At 32.1% G+C, this 21,410-nt stretch overlaps 1 protein-coding gene across 1 annotated transcript in view; it reads right to left on the bottom strand.

The window, feature by feature from the left end:
* Positions 1-21,410, bottom strand: part of clcn1b (chloride channel, voltage-sensitive 1b) — a 48,577-nt gene that overhangs the window by 9,650 nt on the left and 17,517 nt on the right. The window contains exons 6-20 of the mRNA XM_073847848.1: positions 20,791-20,916; positions 18,426-18,510; positions 18,162-18,263; positions 17,891-17,975; positions 15,747-15,902; positions 15,599-15,668; positions 13,491-13,601; positions 13,129-13,342; positions 12,770-12,903; positions 9,830-10,011; positions 9,531-9,612; positions 9,274-9,350; positions 4,812-4,856; positions 4,568-4,672; positions 14-100 (exon numbers count right to left, since the gene is read on the bottom strand). Coding sequence (XP_073703949.1) covers positions 14-100; positions 4,568-4,672; positions 4,812-4,856; positions 9,274-9,350; positions 9,531-9,612; positions 9,830-10,011; positions 12,770-12,903; positions 13,129-13,342; positions 13,491-13,601; positions 15,599-15,668; positions 15,747-15,902; positions 17,891-17,975; positions 18,162-18,263; positions 18,426-18,510; positions 20,791-20,916 — 1,661 coding nt within the window. The remainder of the gene's footprint in view (positions 1-13; positions 101-4,567; positions 4,673-4,811; positions 4,857-9,273; positions 9,351-9,530; positions 9,613-9,829; positions 10,012-12,769; positions 12,904-13,128; positions 13,343-13,490; positions 13,602-15,598; positions 15,669-15,746; positions 15,903-17,890; positions 17,976-18,161; positions 18,264-18,425; positions 18,511-20,790; positions 20,917-21,410) is intronic.

Below are 21,410 nucleotides of genomic sequence, written 5' to 3'. Positions count from 1 at the left end.
GAATCATCTTTACCTCTTTTAGTGCGACCACCCCAACCAGTTTACCAATACTGGTTACATACGCATGACTGAGACCCAGTAGAGAAAACAGAGTGTGGGTCTGAAACAAACAAGCAAACGTATATTTATGTATGTATGTAAGTATGTAGAATTGAGGTCAAATGTTTACACACACCTTACAGAATCTGCTAATTGTTAATTATTTTATCAAAATAAGAGGGATTTTTTAATGTAGTACTGACCTGAATAAGATATTTCACATAAAAGATGTTTGCATATAGTCATAAGAGAAAATGCATAGTTGAGTTTATAAAAATGACCCCGTTCAAAAGTTTACACACACTTGATTCTTAACACTGTGTTGTTATCTGAATGATCCACAGCTGTGTTTTTTGTTTAGTGATAGTTGTTCATGAGTTTGTCCTGAACAGTTTAACTGCCTGCTGTTCTTCAGAAAAGTCCTTCAGATCCCACAAATTCTTTGGATTTTCAGCATTTTTGTGTATCCTCTCCAACAATGACTGATTTTGTGATCCATCTTATCACACTGAGGACGACTGAGGGACTCGTACGCAACTATTACAGAAGGTTCAAACGCTCACTGATGCTTCAGAAGGAAAAGTAATGCATTAAGAGCTGGGGGGGGGGGGGTGTGTGAAAACTTTTGAACATAATGAAGATGTGTACATTTTTCTTATTTTGCCTCAATATTTTTTTTTTCATTTAGTACTGCCCTTCAGAAGCTACAGAAGACACTTACATGTTTCCCAGAAGACAAATAAGTTACATTTACACTGATCTTAAAGGTTTTCTTCTACTTCGTGTTTTACGGCAGTTGGTCAAATCAGTGGTCACCAACAGTTTCTTTTATACAGGCGGAGGTCAGAGATCTTCTTGCTAAATTGGTTTGACTGACTAGATTGGTTTTCACTGAGATAGCATTGACTTGGAATAAAGCTGGTTCAGTATAAAAATTAAATTTAAAAAATAGTTTAAAGGACAGGTTCACTTCAAGAACAAACCTTTACAGATTATGTACTCACCCCTTGTCATCCAAGATGTTAATGTCTTTTTTTCTTCAGTTGTAAAGAAACTGTGTTTTTTGAGTGAAATATTTTAGGATTTTTCTTCATAAAGTGGACTTCTATGGTGCCCCAAGTTTGAACTTCCAAAACGCAGTTTAAATGCGGCTTCAAATGATCCCAAATGCACTATCCCAGCTGAGGAAGAAACGGTCGGTTATTTACTTTTTGAAGTCACATGCTCATTTTGGCTTGCTCTGTCTAAACTCTGTTTTTTCTGGTTCAAGACAGTTAGTGTATGTCAAAAAACTACCATCTCATTTTCTTCCTCAACTTCAAAATCGCCCTACATCGCTGTTTTACCTTTTTTGTTAAGGGTGTTTGATCTTTCCATGTTCACTTTGCAAACACTTCTGCAGCAATGTAGGATGATTTTGAAATTTTGTTTGAAGTTGAGGGAGAGAAGAAAACAGTTCAGGCAGAGCAAGACAAGACAAGCGTTAGATACAAGATAAGACTCTTCTTCCTTGGCTGGGATCATTTACAACAGCATTTTGGGATAGTTTAAAGCCGCATTTAAACTACATTTTAGAAGTTCAAACTCATAGAAGTCCACTATATGGAGAAAAATTTCCCTCCAAAAACAATTTCTTTACGACTAAGGAAAAAAGACATGAACATCTTGGATGACAAGGAGGTGAGTACATTATCTGTAATTTTTTGTTTTGGAAGTGAACTAATCCTTTAAATGAAGTAAGCTACTTTTGCCATGTTTGCCGTAGCTTAGCTTGCTAAGGGGGTAGCTTCAGTGTAGCAAAGCTTCATTGATTGAGTAGCTCATGGAGAGTAGCTCAGAACATTTTCCAAGTAGCTTGCCCAACACTGTAAATGAGAAGCGTTATGTTTGGAGAAAAGTACACACTGCACTCCAGCATAAGAATCTTATCCCATCTGTGAAACATGGTGGTGGTAGTATCAAGGTTTGGACCAGTTTTGCTGCTGATGGAACAACAAATTCTAAATTATACCAGCAAATTCTAAAGGAAAATGTCCAGACATCTGTCTGAGAACCGAGTCTCAAGAGAACATGGCTCATGCAGCAAGACAACAACCCCAAGCACACAAGTCATTTTACCAAAGAATGTTTAAAGAAGAACAAAGTTAATGTTTTGAAATGGCTGAGTCAAAGTGCAGACCTTAACCCTTGTGTGACCTTATGGACATTTTTGTCCATTTCAGTTTTTTTTTTTTTTTTTTTTTTTTGTTATAAGTGTGCCTGTGTTAATGCCAACTGCATAAATCTTGGCTCAGGTGTGTATTTTTATTGAAATTTTAATATTTCACCAAAATCTATTTTACCCTCCGTACAAAAAATACTCACACTCAGGACCTTAAGGACAAAAATGTCCACATTGAAACCCATTAAAACCGCAATTTTTTAACCCAGGGCCATTTGAATATAAAATGATGCAATATTTGCTAATAGGTATTCATTCTATCGGCAAGGCTCCAAATTTTAAATTTTTACCATTTTTTACTAGATTGTGCCATTTTTTAATATTTGGCATATAAAAGAAATACTTGCTTTTTTGTGTTTTCTACTTATGCACATATTATAGTCTACTATAGAGTCAATTGGAAAAATAATGCAGCTAAAAATGTGTGGGTATGTTGGTAAGGATGTCAGAGTGTGGTTTGCATGTGTTTACTAAATTTTATGGGTGTAATATGTTTGAAAAAAATTATATTGTACTGGCTATCAAAAATCCCACTCCATGTATTTGAGTCACACCCTTGGCAGGGTCATAGGGCCATGTGAAAACTATGAATAAGGTCAAAGAAGGTTAATGAGCTTTGAGGATTTTTCTTTTTGACCCAAACACACATCTTAATCCTTGATTGCACTTTTTCAATTGTTATTGTTTTTGTACAGAGATAAAAGGTGATCTTGAATTTGATGTAGAAGTTCAGAAGCCCATAAACACATTGTTTTTGTTTTCACCACAAGAAAATGCCGATTGTGTAGTCTGGTAGATTTTATACAAAGTTTGAGTGTCGCACAGCCAAACAGGTGTTCGCAAAGCAAAACCTATACATATTTGGTGCTTGAGGGCTTGGTTATTTCATTGCTTGCAAGATGAAGAGACGTTACTCAGCAGGGGAAGCTCTGGAGCTAGTGTTGCCCACTGACAGTAAGCATTATGAAAAGAAACCGGCCTTTAAAGCATTACAATTCTGAAAATTAATGAATGTTTGGTAATTATGAACAGAAGAGATGCTGATAAAAAAACAACAGTTGGTAAAAGTGGAAAAAAATATTAATATATAACATTTCTATGACATGGCCTTTTTTGTCCATTATGGACCTAAGTGTTAGTTTTTTTTATACTACATAAAAAATATAAATGCCTCAAATTAATGTTGTTGTTCTTCATCTTAGTAAACATCTAAAATTTGAATACTCAAATGCTTTTTAAATGTGTTTTTTGGTTGTGGGACAACATTTTGAGCCAATTCTGTAAAATGGCCCATATATATATATATACCACAAAACCAGTCATAACTAGCACTGGTGTATTTGTAGCAATAGCCAGAAGTATATAGTATGGGTCAAAATAATCACTTTTTCTTAAACTGCCTTAAAATGCCAAAAATCATTAGGATATTAAGTAAAGATCATGTTTCATGAAGATATTTCGTAGATTTTCTACCATAAGTATATCAAACCTTAATTTTTGATAGTAATATGCATTGCTAAGAACGTCATGTGAACAACTTTAAAGGAGATTTTCTCAATATTTAGATTTTCTTGCACCTTCAGATTTTCAAATAGTTGTATCTCAGCCAAATATTGTCCTATCCTAACAAAACATACATCAATGGAAAGACCCTTATGGCTGGGTCTTATGACCCTTTTGTGGTCTAGGGTCACATTTATATAGTGGCATGAGTCAAAAGTCAAACATATTATTTATTTTTACTTTGTCGTGTCCAGTGTAGACACAATGCAAACGTTATCTGTTATAAATTCTATGCTGAATCAAATAAAATATTTCATTTCTAAAGCTACTTTTTGTCTATGTGATGTTTTTCAGATTTAACAGAATAATGGCTTTATTTTTCAGGGCAATTTCTCAGCCAGATTTAATTTGTGATTGATTTACAATTAATTAGATGAATTAATCACCACATCAAATGTTTTCTAAAATATATAAAAAAAGTTTTATACATACAGAATTGCTTTATTATAATTGTATCAATGTATAATATAATATATCATATTTTTTGTATTTTAAAATATATATTAAAACTTTTTAGATGTTGTTTTGTGTTTTGGGGCCCATACATATAAACTCCTGAATGCAGGGTATAATGATGTTGTATTTATCGAAAAACACATTTCCCTGAGGGGATGAAATAATGAGAGCTTTGGACTGACATTCACATGCAGATAAAAGACTAAACCATGATTCACTTGGAAAGACATAAATCCTTATTATAATACACAGTATTTCATATATGATCTCAATCGGATTGTGGATTACCTTATGCAAAGATGTTCTCTCCACCAGCTGAAAAGGTGAGGGGTCAACACGGATCTGATCAATGTCAATCGGATTATCCAGCTCTTCCTCTTCCCAGGCTTTGATCTGAACACCCCAATACAACTGAATCAGGGTCATGATATCACTGCGAGTGACTGACAGCTCACAGACGGCTTTGGATCTGATGTGCTAATTGTGGCCGTCTGTCTGAACTGCAGTAAAATAAATCAATTCATCAGCCTACCTCTTCAGGAGTCATGTTATCGACTACAGGAGGAGCTGCAGGGCTCTACAGAGAGAGGAATAAGAGGGTCAGAAGTAGTACATGAATGTTTGGAGGATAACATCATAATTCACTAAAAATAACCCTGTAAATTTTTCATCTTGTTTTGCGACTCCAAATGTCCTACACAGCATGTTTGACGCCACCTGCTGGTGCCAGCTTATTATTTTGGAAAGTGAAAGGACTAAATGTGTCATAACCAGTTTTTGAAATGCAAAAATGTAAACATTTATTCACAGTTTAAATATGCCAGCTACAACAATAATATTGTTTTATGTGAAAAAACGTAACTAAAAGTTAAAAACAATTAATTTGATTTACTAGGAGAGATCGTTATTGTGTGAAATGATGCTTATGACACCTATTAAATATTACCAATTAAAATTAAAAACTGAATTTTGTGTGTCAGGGTTCAGAACAAGTTAAGATCCACATATCATAGACTTACTTCTTATTATATTAGAATTATTTACAAACTATTTACAATGGAAGTCTGGAGTAGGACAGAACAAAAATAAATAAAATAAAATAAAAACATTTATTTTGGAAAAACATTTATTTCTAGAATAAAGTCAAAATTATGTGAAAGTTTAATATTCCGAGAATAAAGTCAAAATTACAAGAATAAAGTCTAAATATTTTGAGAATAAAGTAACAATTATGAGAATAAAGTAATAATTACGAAAATAAAGTCATAGCAATATGAGAATAAAGTCAAAATATTTTGAGAATAAAGTGGAATTATTTTGAGAATAAAGTTGAAATTAAGAGAATAAAGTCAAAATATTTTGAGAAAAAAAAAATCGAAATTATGAAAATAAATGTAAAAAAAAAAATTGGAGAATAAAGTCGAAATTACGAGAATAAGGTCAAAATATTTCAAGAATGAAGTTGAAATATTTAGAGTCAAAGTTACGACATTAAATTCTAAATAATTTTGACTTTATTCTTGAATAAACCTGAAATTACGAGAAGTTTAAATATTTTGAGAATAAAGTCAAAATTACAAAAATAAAGTCATAGCAATACGAGAACAGAGTAAAAATATTTTGAGAGAAAAAAAGTCAAAATTATGAAAATAAAATTGCAGTCAAAATATTTTGAGAATAAAGTCAAAATAGTGAGAATAAAGTCTAAATATTTTAAGAATAAAGTTTTTTTTTTGTTTTTTTTGTTTCAAAACAATACAAGAATAAAGTCGAAATATTTTGAGAATAAAGACATAATTCCGAGAATAAAGTAGATATATTTTGAGAACAATGTAATAATTACGAGAATAAAGTCATAGCAATATGAGAATAAAGTCGAAATATTTTGAGAGAAAAAAAAGTCAAATTATGAAAATAAATTTGTAGTCAAAATATTTTGAGAATAAAGTCATAATTACAAGAAAAAATCTAAGATTATGAGAATGGTGAAAGGTGTAATACTTTGAGAAAATATTTTATGAATAAAGTAGAAACTACTAGAATAAAGTCAAAATAACGAGAATGAAGTCAAAATATTTTGAGAATAAAGTGGAAATTATGAGAATAAAGTCTAAATGTTTTGAGAATAAAGTTTTTGTTAGTTTTTTTACAAAATTATTTTTCAAAGCAATACAAGAATAAAGTAAAAATATTTTGAGAATAAAGTCATAATTATGAGAATAAAGTCGAAATATTTTGAAAACAAAGTAATAATTACGAGAATAAAGTCTAAATATTTTAGGAATAAAGTTAAAATATTTCGAGAATAAGGTCAAAATATTTTGAGAATAAAGTCAAAATAACGAGAATAACGTTTTTTTTTTTTTCAAAACAATGCAATAATAAAGTGGAAATATTTTGAGAATAAAGTCATAATTTCGAGAATAAAGTGGAAATATTTTGAGAACAAAGTAATTACGAGAATAAAGTCATAGCAATATGAGAATATATTCTAAATATTTCGAGAATAAAGTCAAAATTACGAGAATAAAGTCATAGCAATACGAGAACAAAGTAAAAATATTTTGAGAGAAAAAAAGTCAAAATTATGAAAATAAATTTGTAGTCAAAATATTTTAAGAATAAAGTCATAATTACGAGAAAAAAATCAAAGATTATGAGAATAAAGGTGTAATACTTTGAGAAAATATTTTAAGAATAAAGTAGAAACTACGAGAAAAAAGTTGAAATATTTCGAGAATAAAGTCAAAATAACGAGAATCAAGTCTAAATATTTTAAGAATAAAGTTTTTTTGTTTTTTTTGTTTCAAAACAATACAAGAATAAAGTCGAAATATTTTGAGAATAAAGTAATAATTACGAGAATAAAGTCATAGCAATATGAGAATAAAGTGGAAATATTTTGAGAGAAAAAAAAGTCAAATTATGAAAATAAATTTGTAGTCAAAATATTTTGAGAATAAAGTCATAATTACAAGAAAAAATCAAAGATTATGAGAATGGTGCAAGGTGTAATACTTTGAGAAAATATTTTATGAATAAAGTAGAAACTACGAGAATAAAGTCAAAATAACGAGAATGAAGTCAAAATATTTTGAGAATAAAGTGGAAATTATGAGAATAAAGTCTAAATGTTTTGAGAATAAAGTTTTTGTTAGTTTTTTTATAAAATTATTTTTCAAATCAATACAAGAATAAAGTAAAAATATTTTGAGAATAAAGATATAATTATGAGAATAAAGTTGAAAATATTTTGAAAACAAAGTCATAATTACGAGAATAAAGTCTAAATATTTTAGGAATAAAGTTAAAATATTTCGAGAATAAGGTCAAAATATTTTGAGAATAAAGTCAAAATAACGAGAATAAAGTTTTTTTTTTTTTCAAAACAATGCAATAATAAAGTGGAAATATTTTGAGAATAAAGTCATAATTTCGAGAATAAAGTGGAAATATTTTGAGAACAAAGTAATTACGAGAATAAAGTCATAGCAATATGAGAATATATTCTAAATATTTCGAGAATAAAGTCAAAATTACGAGAATAAAGTCATAGCAATACGAGAACAAAGTAAAAATATTTTGAGAGAAAAAAAGTCAAAATTATGAAAATAAATTTGTAGTCAAAATATTTTAAGAATAAAGTCATAATTACGAGAAAAAAATCAAAGATTATGAGAATAAAGGTGTAATACTTTGAGAAAATATTTTAAGAATAAAGTAGAAACTACGAGAAAAAAGTTGAAATATTTCGAGAATAAAGTCAAAATAACGAGAATCAAGTCTAAATATTTTAAGAATAAAGTTTTTTTGTTTTTTTTGTTTCAAAACAATACAAGAATAAAGTCGAAATATTTTGAGAATAAAGTAATAATTACGAGAATAAAGTCATAGCAATATGAGAATAAAGTCGAAATATTTTGAGAGAAAAAAAAGTCAAATTATGAAAATAAATTTGTAGTCAAAATATTTTGAGAATAAAGTCATAATTACAAGAAAAAAATCAAAGATTATGAGAATGGTGCAAGGTGTAATACTTTGAGAAAATATTTTATGAATAAAGTAGAAACTACGAGAATAAAGTCAAAATAACGAGAATGAAGTCAAAATATTTTGAGAATAAAGTGGAAATTATGAGAATAAAGTCTAAATGTTTTGAGAATAAAGTTTTTGTTAGTTTTTTTATAAAATTATTTTTCAAATCAATACAAGAATAAAGTAAAAATATTTTGAGAATAAAGATATAATTATGAGAATAAAGTTGAAAATATTTTGAAAACAAAGTCATAATTACGAGAATAAAGTCTAAATATTTTAGGAATAAAGTTAAAATATTTCGAGAATAAGGTCAAAATATTTTGAGAATAAAGTCAAAATAACGAGAATAAAGTTTTTTTTTTTTTTTTTCAAAACAATGCAATAATAAAGTGGAAATATTTTAAGAATAAAGTCATTATTTCGAGATTAAAGTGGAAATATTTTGAGAACAAAGTAATTACGAGAATAAAGTCATAGCACTATGAGAATAAAGTCAAAATATTTTGAGAATAAAGTCGAAATATTTTGAGAATTATGTAGAAATTACGAGAAGTTTAAATATTTCAAGAATAAAGAAAAATTATGAGAATAAATTCTAAATATTTCGAGAATAAAGTCTAAATTACGCGAATAAAGTCATAGCAATACAAGAATAAAGTAAAAATATTTAAAGAATAAAGTCAAAATATTTGTAAAAAAAAATAAAGTAGAATCTACGAGAAAAACGTTTAAATATTTTGAGAATTAAGTCAAAATTACAAGAATAAAGTCTAAATATTTTGAGAATGAAGTCTAAATATTTTGAAGAATGAAGTGTAAATGTTTCGTTTACAAAATTATGCTTAAAATTATTGTCTAAGATAATTAACAGCATGTTATAGAGGATTCCTTAAAACTCATGTCATGTTAACTCTTGACATTGTCCTGGTAAGCGACAATCATGTTAAAAGACACACCTCCGGTTCAGTCTGCCCTGATGAGGAAGACGAGGAGAATAGACGTTGAAGTGTCCTTCTCATGGACTGTAGGGCTCCTGTTATAATATAAAGAACACAGATTCACTAATCAGTCGAGCAAATTTTTACTGGTAAACTTTTAGCTGGAATGAATGAGCTTTTAAGAAAAAGATTTGTATGTTGAATTGGTGTAGAGTTGGATACCAATCATCTACAACACCTGAGAACTTCCCAGGTAACAAAACATATAAACTCACCAGATGTGGTGTGATTAGTAGAGATGTCTGTAGTTTTGGTGGATCCCAGTGGGCCGTTACACTCTTCAGAGACTGCGTTACCCTATTAATCATTTCGGTTACAGTGTAAGATTAGTACACTTAAATAATTTGCTTGATTTCAGAAAAAAACAAACATTTATTTGGCATGAAGCTCTGCCTATGGATGTCAGATCAGAGAACTTCAAATCTGCCTCTGAGCAAAACAAAGACAACAAAGATGTTCTCCTAGGGGTTTCTCTAGGAACAGTGTGTGAGAATACTTCTGGAGCTCTTCTCACCTTGTCTCCATTCTCCTCTCCAACCTCCTCATCCACAAAAGCAAAGGACTCCCAGTTGAGCTGTGAACCTGGGCTGGACATGCCCTCACCTCGGATATAAACCCGTCTCTCGGCTGAGAGCCACCAATCCAAGGCGGCATGAAGTTCACATCTCTCAATGGAGCCCAAAAGAATCATTGACTCTGGGCGTGGGAAAATTATTAACATTTTTTAATCAATTTCAAACTATTGCCAAAAGGAATGGAACTACATCTTAGACAATCCTGTTGAAAAGACCAGCTTAAATTGGTCATCAGCATATCAGCATCTGACTAGCTTTAAGCTTGTTTCCTATGATTGCAATTTTATTTCTTACAGTGTGGCATATAATGTGACTATAAGCTGCGGTGTGACTTCATATGTGACCCTGGAACACAAAACCATTCATAAGGGGCAATTTTCAATTTTTGAAATTCACGAAAGCTGAATAAATAATCCATAATCCTTTCTATTGATACCTGGTTTGTTAGGATAGGACAATATTTTGGCTGAAATACCTCTATTTGAAAATCTGGAATCTGAGGGTGCAAAAAATATACTGAAAAAATTGCCTTTAAAGTTGTCTAATTAAAGTTCTTGGCAATGCATATTACTTATCAAAAATTAAGTTTTTATATATTTATGGTAGGAAATTTACAAAATATTTTCACGGAATACGGTGTTTACTTAATATCCTAATGATTTTTGTCATTAAAGAAAAATAGATAATTTTGACCTATACAATGTATTTTTGGTTATTGCTACAAATATACTCATGCTACTTAAGACTGGTTTTGTGGTCCAGAGTCACATACTGTATCTAAGAATTGTGACACTCATTACTGCAACTTTCTTGTAACTGTGACTTTAAATCTGATAATACAACTTTATATATTATAATTGCAATTTTTGTCTCGCAATTGCAAATTTATGATAATGTGACTATTTTTATATATATATATATATATATATATATATATATATTTTTTTTTTTTTTTTTTTTACTTTACTTCACAATTACCTTCATTTAGAGTATTTCTTGCAGTGTGACTTCATATACAGTCAAGCCTGAAATTATTCATACCCCTGGCAAATTCTGACTTAAAGTTACTTTTATTCAACCAGCAAGTTTTTCTTTTTTCTTTTTTTTTTTTTGATTAGAAATTACACAGACGTCTCCAAGAAGATAATAAGACAATGTACAAGAGGCATCATTGTGGAAAAAATGATTACCCATCTTTTATTTACATTTGAACAAAAAGTGGCATGTCCAAAATTATTCATACACTTCTCAATAATCAATAGAAAAGCCTTTATTGGCTATTACAGCAATCAAACACTTCCTATAATTGCTGACCAGTTTTTTGCATGTCTCCACTGGTATTTTTGCCCATTCATCTTTAGTGATGAGCTCCAACTCTTTCAGGTTGGAGGGTCTCCTTGCCATCACCCTGATCTTTAGCTCCCTCCACAGATTCTCAATTGAATTTAAGTCAGGACTCTGGCTGGGCCACTGCAAAACGTTAATGTTTTTGTCTGCTAACCATTTCTTCACCACTTTTGCAGTGTATTTTGGGTCGTTGTCGTGCTGAAATGTCCACTGGTGCCCAAGGCCAAGTTTCTTTGCAGACTGCCTGATGTTGTTGTTGAGAATTTTGATGTATTGCTCCTTTTTTTTCACCTGTTGAGTTGATTAAAACAGCTGTTCCCAATGAATCAGGGTAATTAGGATGCTTTAGAACAGCTTGGACTATTTGGAATGGTATAGAACTTTGGATTTTCCCATAGACTGTGACAGTTTGCAAAGGGTATGAATAATTTTGGACATGCCACTTTTTGTTCAAATGTAAATAAAAGCTGAGAAATATTTTTTTCCACAATGATGCCTCTCTTATTATCGTCTTATTATCTCTTGGGAGAAGCCTGTGTCATTCCCGGTCAAAACAACTTGCCGGTTGGATAAAAGTAACTTTAAGTTAAATTTCGGGCTTGACTGTATATAGCTGTGACCATTTACCCATAATTGTGTCTTTATTTCTCTCAGTTGTGACTTTATATCTCACAATTTGACTTTATATCTTGCAATGTAACTCTATATCTTACAATTGTGACTATTTGTCATGACTGAAACTTTATATCTTCCAATGTGACTTTGTAGCATAACTGAGAGTTTAATTGACTTTTACTCTTGTAATTCTGACTATTTCTCAATTATTTCTCAAAGTACAGCAAAATCAGTAACATTTTGAAATATTTTTACTATTTAAAATTGCTGTTGTCTATTTGATTATATTTTAAAATGTAATTTATTTCTGTGATGTCAAAGATACGTTTTTAGCATAATTACTAAAGTCACATGATCATTAAGAAATCATTTTAATATTCTGATTTGCTGCTAAAAAACATTTATTCTTGTTATTATGTTGAAAACAGCTGTATATATAGTGTATAATGTTACAAAAGCATTTAATTCAGATAAATGTTGATCTTTGGATCTTCCTATTTATCAAAGAATCCTGAAAAAATGTGCTTAACTGTTTTGAATATTGATGATAATAATAATAATAATAATAATAATAATAATAATAATAATAATAATAAAAACATATTAGAATGATTTCTGAAGGATCATGTGACTGGAGTAATGATGCTTAAAATTTAGGTTTGATCACAGGAATAAATTACATTTTTAAATATATTCAAATAGAAAACAGCATTTTTAACCGTAAAATTATTTCACAATTTTACTGTTTTTATTTCTGTACTTTGGATCAAATAAATGTCTCTTCTGCTGCTTGGTGAGCATAAGAGACTTCTTAAAAAAAAAAAAAAACATTAAAAATCTTACTGTTCAAAAACTTTTGACTGGTAGTGTATAATGTGCAAAATGAAAACAAATTGGTTTGTTCACCCAACACAGACCTTTGGAGTCGACGAGCGGGATGGTTTTGAGAGACGTGGACTCCAGGAGATCTTTCAGCTCTCTGTAAGTGGACTGAGGTGACAGAAACTTTATTTTCTTCACCATGATGTCCTCCACAAAGATATTATATTTACTGCCATGCAGAGAAAGAGAGAGACAGATATTTTATATCAAGAGCCAAGATAGTTTCTGCGAACTTGTTCATGTCTTTCTATGGGACAGGAAGAGCAAAACGATCAAATTAATGTCTAGGAAATTAAATTGTTTGAACGGAAAAGAGGTCAAAGATACTATAATCAATTCAGATCTAACATCACGTCTAAAAATACACCAGTCTCTAGAGATCTAGTAGTGGTACCTTATGTGGCCAATGCCGAGCTCAGGAAGATAGGGCAGCTTTTTGACCTGAATAATGGAGTCGTAAAGAGAAGGCTGTAGACCCTGTGCAACCATGTTGGCGAGAATCACAGCCACCATCATGGGCAGGATGTGAGAGATTTGACCTGTCAGTTCAAAACAGATGACTGCTGTTGAAACTGTGTGTGTGACCGCTCCTGTCATGGCTGCTGCTCCTACATATACACACAGAGGAAAAAGCAGGAGGTCAGATGTAGAAAATGTGAAAGGGAAAGCATACAAGAAGTATAAATCTGCTACTTTAAGACTAAAAATGGATTTTAGGGATGTAAAGGATAGGCTGGAAGGGGAGTATTTGCAGACCTATCACTGCATAGCCTCCAGGCAGGATTTGGTACACGATCCCATCAAACAGAATTCCGTTCGGGAACAGTGTAGCCATGATCTCACCCACCAAACGGCCGAATGCTGCTCCTGCTTGTTTCAGAAACATTATCATATTATCTTGGTCACATTACAATTAAAATTAATATATGTAGCTCATTATGTAATTGTTTTACCTACACTTGATTCTTAATACTGTGTTGTTACCTGAAAGGTAAAACTTTTTTTAATGATAGTTGTTCATGAGTCCCTTATTCTCCCTGAACAGTTAAACTGTCCGCTGTTCTTCAGAAAAGTCCTTCAGGTCCCAAAAATACCTTTTTTTTTTTTTTTTTTTTTTTGTATTTGAACCCTTTCCAACAATGACTGTATGATTTTGAGATCCATCTTTTCACATTGAGGACAAGTGAGGGACTCATATGCAACTATTACAGAAGGTTCAAATGCTCACTGATGCTTCAGAAGGAAATACAATTCGAGAGTCGGGAGTGAAAACTTTTGGAATTTTAAGATCAGGGTAAATTTTACTTATTTCGTCTTCTGGGAAACAAGTATCTTCCATAGCTTCTGAAGGGCAGTACTAAATGAAAACATATGTTCAAAAATGTACACCCCCTCTTAATGCATCATTTCCTTCTGAAGTATCAGTGAGCAAAAATGCTGAAAAAACTAAGAATTCGAAAAAACGGGCAGTTTAACTGTTCAGGACAAACAAGGAAATCATGAACAACTATCACCAAAAAAAGACACAGCTGTGCATCATTCAGATAAAAACAGTATTAAGAAGTGTATGTAAACTTTTCAGCAGGGTCATTTTTATAAATTCAACTATTATTTTTTCTTGTAGGCTATATGTAAACGACTTTTATGTGAAATATCTTATTCAGGTCAGTACTAAATAAAAAACAACATGCATTTTGTATGATCCCTCTTATTTTGGTAAAATAATATTTTGCTGATTCTGTGAGGTGTAACAACATAAATATCAGCAAAATTGCTATTTTTGCTTAGTTTTGGTATTCTGAATAAAATTTAGGTGTTTTTCCTTGAAAATGAGCTTCATATTCATATTCAAATTTTTCTATTAAAAAAAATAAATACACTACCAGTCAAAAGTTTTTGAACAGTAAGATTTTTAATGTTTTTTTTTTCTCTTCTGCTCACTAAGCCTGCATTTATTTGATCAAAAGTACAGCAAAAACAGTAAAGTTTTTAAAATATTTTTACTACTGAAAGTAGCTGTTTTCTACTTGAATATATTTTAAAATGTAATTTATTCCTGTGATTTCAAAGCTGGATTTTTAGCAACATTACTCCAGTCACGTGATCCTTATTTGAATTTATGATGAATTTATTATTATGTTGAAAAGCAGCTGAGTAGAATATTTTCAGGTTTCCTTGATAAATATAAAGTTCAGAAGAAATATAAAATCGTTTATCGTTCATCACTTCTGATCAATTTAAAGCATTAACCTTGCTTAATAAAAGTATTAATTTCTATCATTTCTTGATTTCAAGCTTTTGAATGGTATAGTGTATAATGTTACAAAAGCTTTTTATTTCAGATAAATGCTGATCTTTGGATCTTTCTATTATCAAAAAATCTTGAAAAAAGTACTGTTTTAAATATTGATAATGTTAATAATAAAAAGATGTTTCTTGAACAGCAAATCAGCATATTAGAATGATTTCTGAAGGATCGTGTGACACTAAAGACTGGGGTAATGATGCTGAGAATTAAGCTTTGATTACAGGAATGAATTAAATTTTAAAATATATATTCAAACAGAAAACAGTTATTTTAAATAGTAAAAATGTTACAGTTTTTACTGTACTTTGGATCAAATAAATGCAGGCTTGGTGAGCAGTACAGACTGCTTTAAAAGCATTAAAAATCTTACTGTTCAAAAACTTTTTACTGGTAGTGTATGCATTTTATTATTATTTCACGAGTCAAGCTTCATAGGATTATTAATTATTATACTAGTCATACCTACTAAATATTTGATACATCCAATACAGTAGACAAAACAAATTGCTATGTCTTCGAAAGTTACATTATATGGTAATAAAAACGAATGACTGACCTAATATAAAAACAGGCATGAATGCTCCAGAAGGGACCGGCATTGTAGTAGAAACCGCAGACATCCAGAACTGTGTGAACGGGAGACAAAAAGTGAATTAGCATTCACACAGCACACATAATGGAATCTTTCTACGACAGACGAGCACCTTCATGACGAAGAATAGGAGAAGGATGACGAAGACGCTGACTTGTGGGTGGAGCCAGGCAGCAGAGCGACCCAATCCCGGTGGAGCCTCTGAACCCCAGATCTTTGTCCAAGTAAAGTTATCAAATAGCGAATTAATGCACTCTCTGGGCATCAGCTGTGTGACAAAAACGAAACAGAGATTCCACATTTAAAAGACTTGCCAAGGATTCATTCACGATGTAGCAGTGAAGGAAAACAGCAGCTGCCTGCCGCGTCTCAAGCGGCTTTTTAATGACAGTGTTATGGTTGAATAAACTAGCTAATCTAGTCTAAACATTACAATGTTTGTTATAACGTAGCAGACATATTCAGAAAGTGAAAACCCTTTTTCTTATTGAATGGTTTGGGAATTGATGTGTAGGAATGTAAACTCACAATTTAAAGGTGCCCTCAGTCATTTTTGTACACAAAAAATAAAAAGCCATTTCTGGAAATATCAGTATTATGATAAATATTCACATGAGAGGTGAATTACCTCCCTGATTTATTCTACATGGAGTGGGTCACCCCAATGTTCAGGTCACATGACCAGATGTGACCAGAGTCCCACACAAGATATCATAGGCACAATTTAACTAAATTAAAATAGGAGAACAAATTAGTACAACATGGTCAGTCATTTATCTAAAGCAAGAGAACAAATTAATTAAATGTGGCCATAAATTAATAAGATGTGGGAATTAATTCTTCATTAATGGCCACAGTATCCATTTTTCCTGCTTCGTGTCGTATGCAGGACCCATATTAATACACAATAATAATAATGTTTACTTTATAAAGCACTTTTAGCACAGCATAAACATAAAAGCACATCTGAACGAACCAACAAACCAAACCAAACAATATAACAAGCGCAATGTATATACATATACAGACACAATGACAAGTCAGTCAACTTCAAGTGCAACTGCAAACACATCAATGAAAAAGAACAAAGAATGTTTTTTTGAGGTTCAGGAAAGAAACTATGTTTCAGTATAAAAACAAACTGCTAAGATATAAAAGCAAAACCTGATTGCACTTACAAAGATTGGTTTGAAACCAAATAATTCAGAGCTTGTTTTCAAAATCATGAAAAACCCTTCTGAACTGGTTAAATATGAATCACACTGCTCTATCAACTTAAATTGTACAGTTGATGTCAAAAGTTGCAGAATCTGCAAAATGTTAATTATTTTACCAAAATAAGAGGGATCATACAAAATGCATATTATTTTTTATTTAGTACTTAGCTGAATATGATATTTCACAAAACAGATGTTTCGTCCACAAGAGAAAATAATAGTTGAGTTTATAAAAATGGCCCCGTTCAGAAGTTTACATACACTTGATTCTTAATACTGTGTTGTTACCTGAATGATCCACAGCTATGTTTTTGTTTTTTTAGTTATAGTTGTTCATGAGTGCCTTGTTTGTCAGTTAACAGTTAAACTGCCTGCTGTTCTTCAGAAACATCCTTCAGGTCAAACTAATTATTAGTTTTTTTTTTTAGCATTTTTGTGTATTTTAACCCTTTCAAACAATGACTGTATAATTTTGAGATGCATCTTTTCACACTGAGGACAACTGAGGGACTCATATGCAACTATTACAGAAGGTTCAAACACGCATTGATGCTCCAAAAGGAAAATCTATGCATTAAGAGCCAGGGGTGTAAACTTTTGAACAGAATGAAGATGAGTACATTTTTGCCTAAATATTTTTTTCATTTAGCACTGCCCTTCAGAAACTACAGAAGACACACGTTTCCCAGAAGACAAAATAAGTTAAATTTACCCTGATCTTCAAATTCAAAAAATTGTCAGGCCTCAGCTCTTAATGCATTGAGTATTTGAACCTTCTGTAATAGTTTAATATTAGTCTCTCAAAATTATACAGTCATTGTTAGAAAGGGTTGAACAACTATCACTAAAAAAAAAAAAAAAAAACAGCTGTGGATCAATTAAGGTAACAACACTATTAACAATCAAGCATATGTAAACTTGAACAGGGTCATTTTTATAAATTCAATGTAAAATAATTAACATTTTGCAGATTCTGCAAGGTGTATGTAAGCTTTTGACTTCATCTGTATGTGTGCAATATATCTGAGCAAATACACACCTCTCCAGCCATGAACTGGCCAAAGCCAGGAGGAAATGTGAAGGAGGCTATAATTAGTGTCACAGCACCAGGGTAAATCAACCGGCTACAACAAACAAACACACAAATACATAATTATCACTGTAATGGTGTTTTATCATGATCTTTTGATGTTAATAATGCCACTGTCAATCTCATATGCAATACAAGTAAAATAATAAAATTAAAAATTAATTTTAAAGCTAAAATTGGTTTATGAAAAGAATTTATTAATGTGTAAATGGTGACTTGCTGTTTTGTGAGGAAGCGTGTAAGAGCCGTCGGTCTCCTCATGATCAGAACAACTTGTCTGTTCAAATAGACAAAGAACGCCCCAAGAAACCCACATGAGATCCTACAAACACACACAGACATGTAGAAACATCAGCTAGAGATACAAATTGTGACATCTATTTGACGATACAACATTATATTCAACAATGCTTTTACTGTAAGTGCACATATGCATAACTTATAACAACACATATTGTACATAGGCACACACTAACCCACACACCCGATTATTGCAAAAGCTGGCAGTTCCTGCAGGTCAAATGGGAAGTCCATACGAAAGTTTGTACGAAATAGTGCTGTAATCGTAACTGTGGAAAAAACAAACATTTTAGTCATATTTCAGCAAAATCACTGTTGTTGTCATTTTCAGTGTTGAAATTTACAACTGTATGTGTAATACTGCTTTTAAACAACAGTTCAATAAACAGTGTTGATATATGGTAGACACCATTTTTTCTCCAATTAAAACAAATGAAGATAAAGCAGGAGGAAATGTTGCGTGTCTCTAAGCCAATAGTGCTGTTTCATTACTGAAAGAAACACAATAATACAGAATGAACTAGTAAAGTGAATGATTCAGTGACTCACTCAACTATTGCAGTGCAACCTGCAAAATAAATCACTGAAAAATCCCTACCACTTAAAATCTGTCTTAAACGTGCAAATACACACAAACAGACTAAACAGAAAGAGTGAAAATTCTCCGTACTTGTCAGCACTTTTGGCACATCGCTCAGCTGGTCGAAACCAAAGACTATAGAAATACAAAGGCTGTTCAATCTGAGGATGTATCCGAAATTGCCCCCTATAGCCTTATTCACTATTCCCTACATTATTGAATGAAAACGAATGAGTGCCCTGCTAAAAAAACAGCTAAAACCAGCCTAGGCTGGTTGGCTGGTCTTAGCTGGTTTAAGCTGGAAGTAGCTGGTTTTAGCTGGTCTGCCAGCCTGGCCAGGCTAGTCAGGCTGATTTTAGCTGGTGGTTTCCCAGCCTGACCAGCCTGGGCAGGCTGGAAAAGTGGACAAAACCCCTCTAAAACCAGCCTGACCAGCTATGACCAGCTAAAACCAGGCTGGCTGACCAGCTAAAACAAGCCAACCAGCCTAGGCTGGTTTTAGCTGTTTTTTTCACCAGGGTGAATTCAGACACTGAGTGCACCAAGGACCGCAGCTTAGCATAGTCTGTGCTTGCTGTTTATTAATCATTTGAAACTGGCACTTCCGGTAGTAAGATTAAAGAATTTATCTTAAGCTCTGTCATGAAAATTATGTATAGAATCTGGTTAAACAATACAATTTAATCAATTTACAACGTATTTGTACCTGTGTTGTATTACGCTGTATGCCATGGACAAGAACTTTGTAAAATGAATGGATGATTCAGCTGTGGACACCATTTTCTGGCGAGACACGGAAATTCATTCGGAGTGCGACTCTCAAAGTGCATTATGGCTATTTTCTAGCCATTGAGACAAAGCCAATTGAAGGCAAGCCTGCAACCTTTGGCTACAAAAATTGTAACAGCTAAAGCTAACGCTTCCGGTTTGGAGAAGGAAACCAGATGCCATTTTCTTTGAATAGATGTCAATGGAGGAGAGGCTTTACTGTGCTTAATAAATAGCTTTTTAGAGGAAACAGTGTGTCATTTAATGAATCGACAGCCTGTCGGCTAATCAATGTGTTTTACACTAAACAATACTTTTGGATTAAACTATTTTTAGAGTTTACACCAGAAAAAAATGCTGTTTTATAAGAGAAATCACTGACTTTTTGCAACAGGTTGGATTCAGCGTACAGCACAACTCTCTGACTGAAATTCAATGACGTCAAGGCTGTAATATGATTGGTTATCAATGCTTTCTCCAATAGTAAGTAATACAAACCCTCTCATCTCCCAATAGTAAGACCATCTCTAGTTGAGTGTACATTGGTTTTACACTAGTTTTTGCTGTGTGGAGTGCACTTGAGAACGTCCACGATGGTTTCGGACACCACCAAAAATGGCTGTGTCCTCAAATAGTGGGCAATTTCGGATACAGCCCTATACTTATGAATAGGAGAAACGTGCAATATGACGGAATAGTCCCACCTTCTAAATAAAAGAGCCAATTGGTTAAGTTATTGCATCACTGCTATAGAAACCTGAGACCAGCCAAAGTGCATGCGCAGTCATAACACGCTAGTCTAGCCTAAAAACAAGCTTTTTAAAGACTATTTGAGCATATGAAACAACCTTCATGTCAGTTCAGATTTTGTTGCTGATTTTAAATATGTAATTTGATTGAATGTTCAGCAAGCAGTTTTTGAGATTTCAGGATTCCCCCATTCATTTAGATAGGACTTGGTCTTGTATGAGCTGCCTGGAGGCATTGCAAATATATCCGCCTAGAACAGACTTTCCTTGAAAGGGACTTTGTCGAAACTGAGGACCGGCACTAAATGTTGTATAATGTATTTCATTTATAGAGATCAGTAAGCAGTGGACAGCTTGACATATAGCATGAAATTAATTTATTATTAATTTATCATATCTGCTTGTGTGTGTGTGTGTGTGTGTGTGTGTGTGTGTGTGTGTGTGTGTCTCACCAGAATCTTTGTTCCACACTGAAAGTACTCGGAATATGAAGGCACTGAATGTGGCAGCGAAATATCCTCTCCAGTAATTCCTCACTGCAAAATATGTCGACGTGACCTCAATACTGAACAACACACCTGAGAGATAGAGAGAGCAAAAATAAAAATAGATAAAAAAAGAAAGTTAAATAACAGCAGAGAAAGCAATTTAGAGAGAGAACATGAGAGTGGAAAAGAGGTGAACAGTAATGACAAAACAAATAATAATAGTTAAAAAATTTTCAATAAATAATAATTATTAAATAATTTAATTAATAATAAATAATTGTAAAAATACTGCAAAAGTAATGACTTAAACATTAAAACAGATTTCTCCTAAGACTCCATGCATCTGTCATTGGTCATTTAAACAAATAGCCCCGCCCCAAACTCACTCCATTGATTGAGAAAGTGTTGCTGTGTCAGGCTGGTCAGGATGCACAAACAAACCACAAAAGTAACAGAATGCAACACATTTGTGACCCTGGATCACAAAACCAGTCTTAATTACAGTAGCATGGTATATTTTTAGCAACAGCCAAAAATTATTAGGATATTAAGTAAAGATCATGTTCCATAAAGATATTTAGTAA

This window comes from Garra rufa, chromosome 9, assembly GCF_049309525.1.
Source record: "Garra rufa chromosome 9, GarRuf1.0, whole genome shotgun sequence".
Lineage (NCBI taxonomy): Eukaryota > Metazoa > Chordata > Actinopteri > Cypriniformes > Cyprinidae > Garra > Garra rufa.
This window is presented reverse-complemented; position numbering and strand designations above follow the sequence as displayed.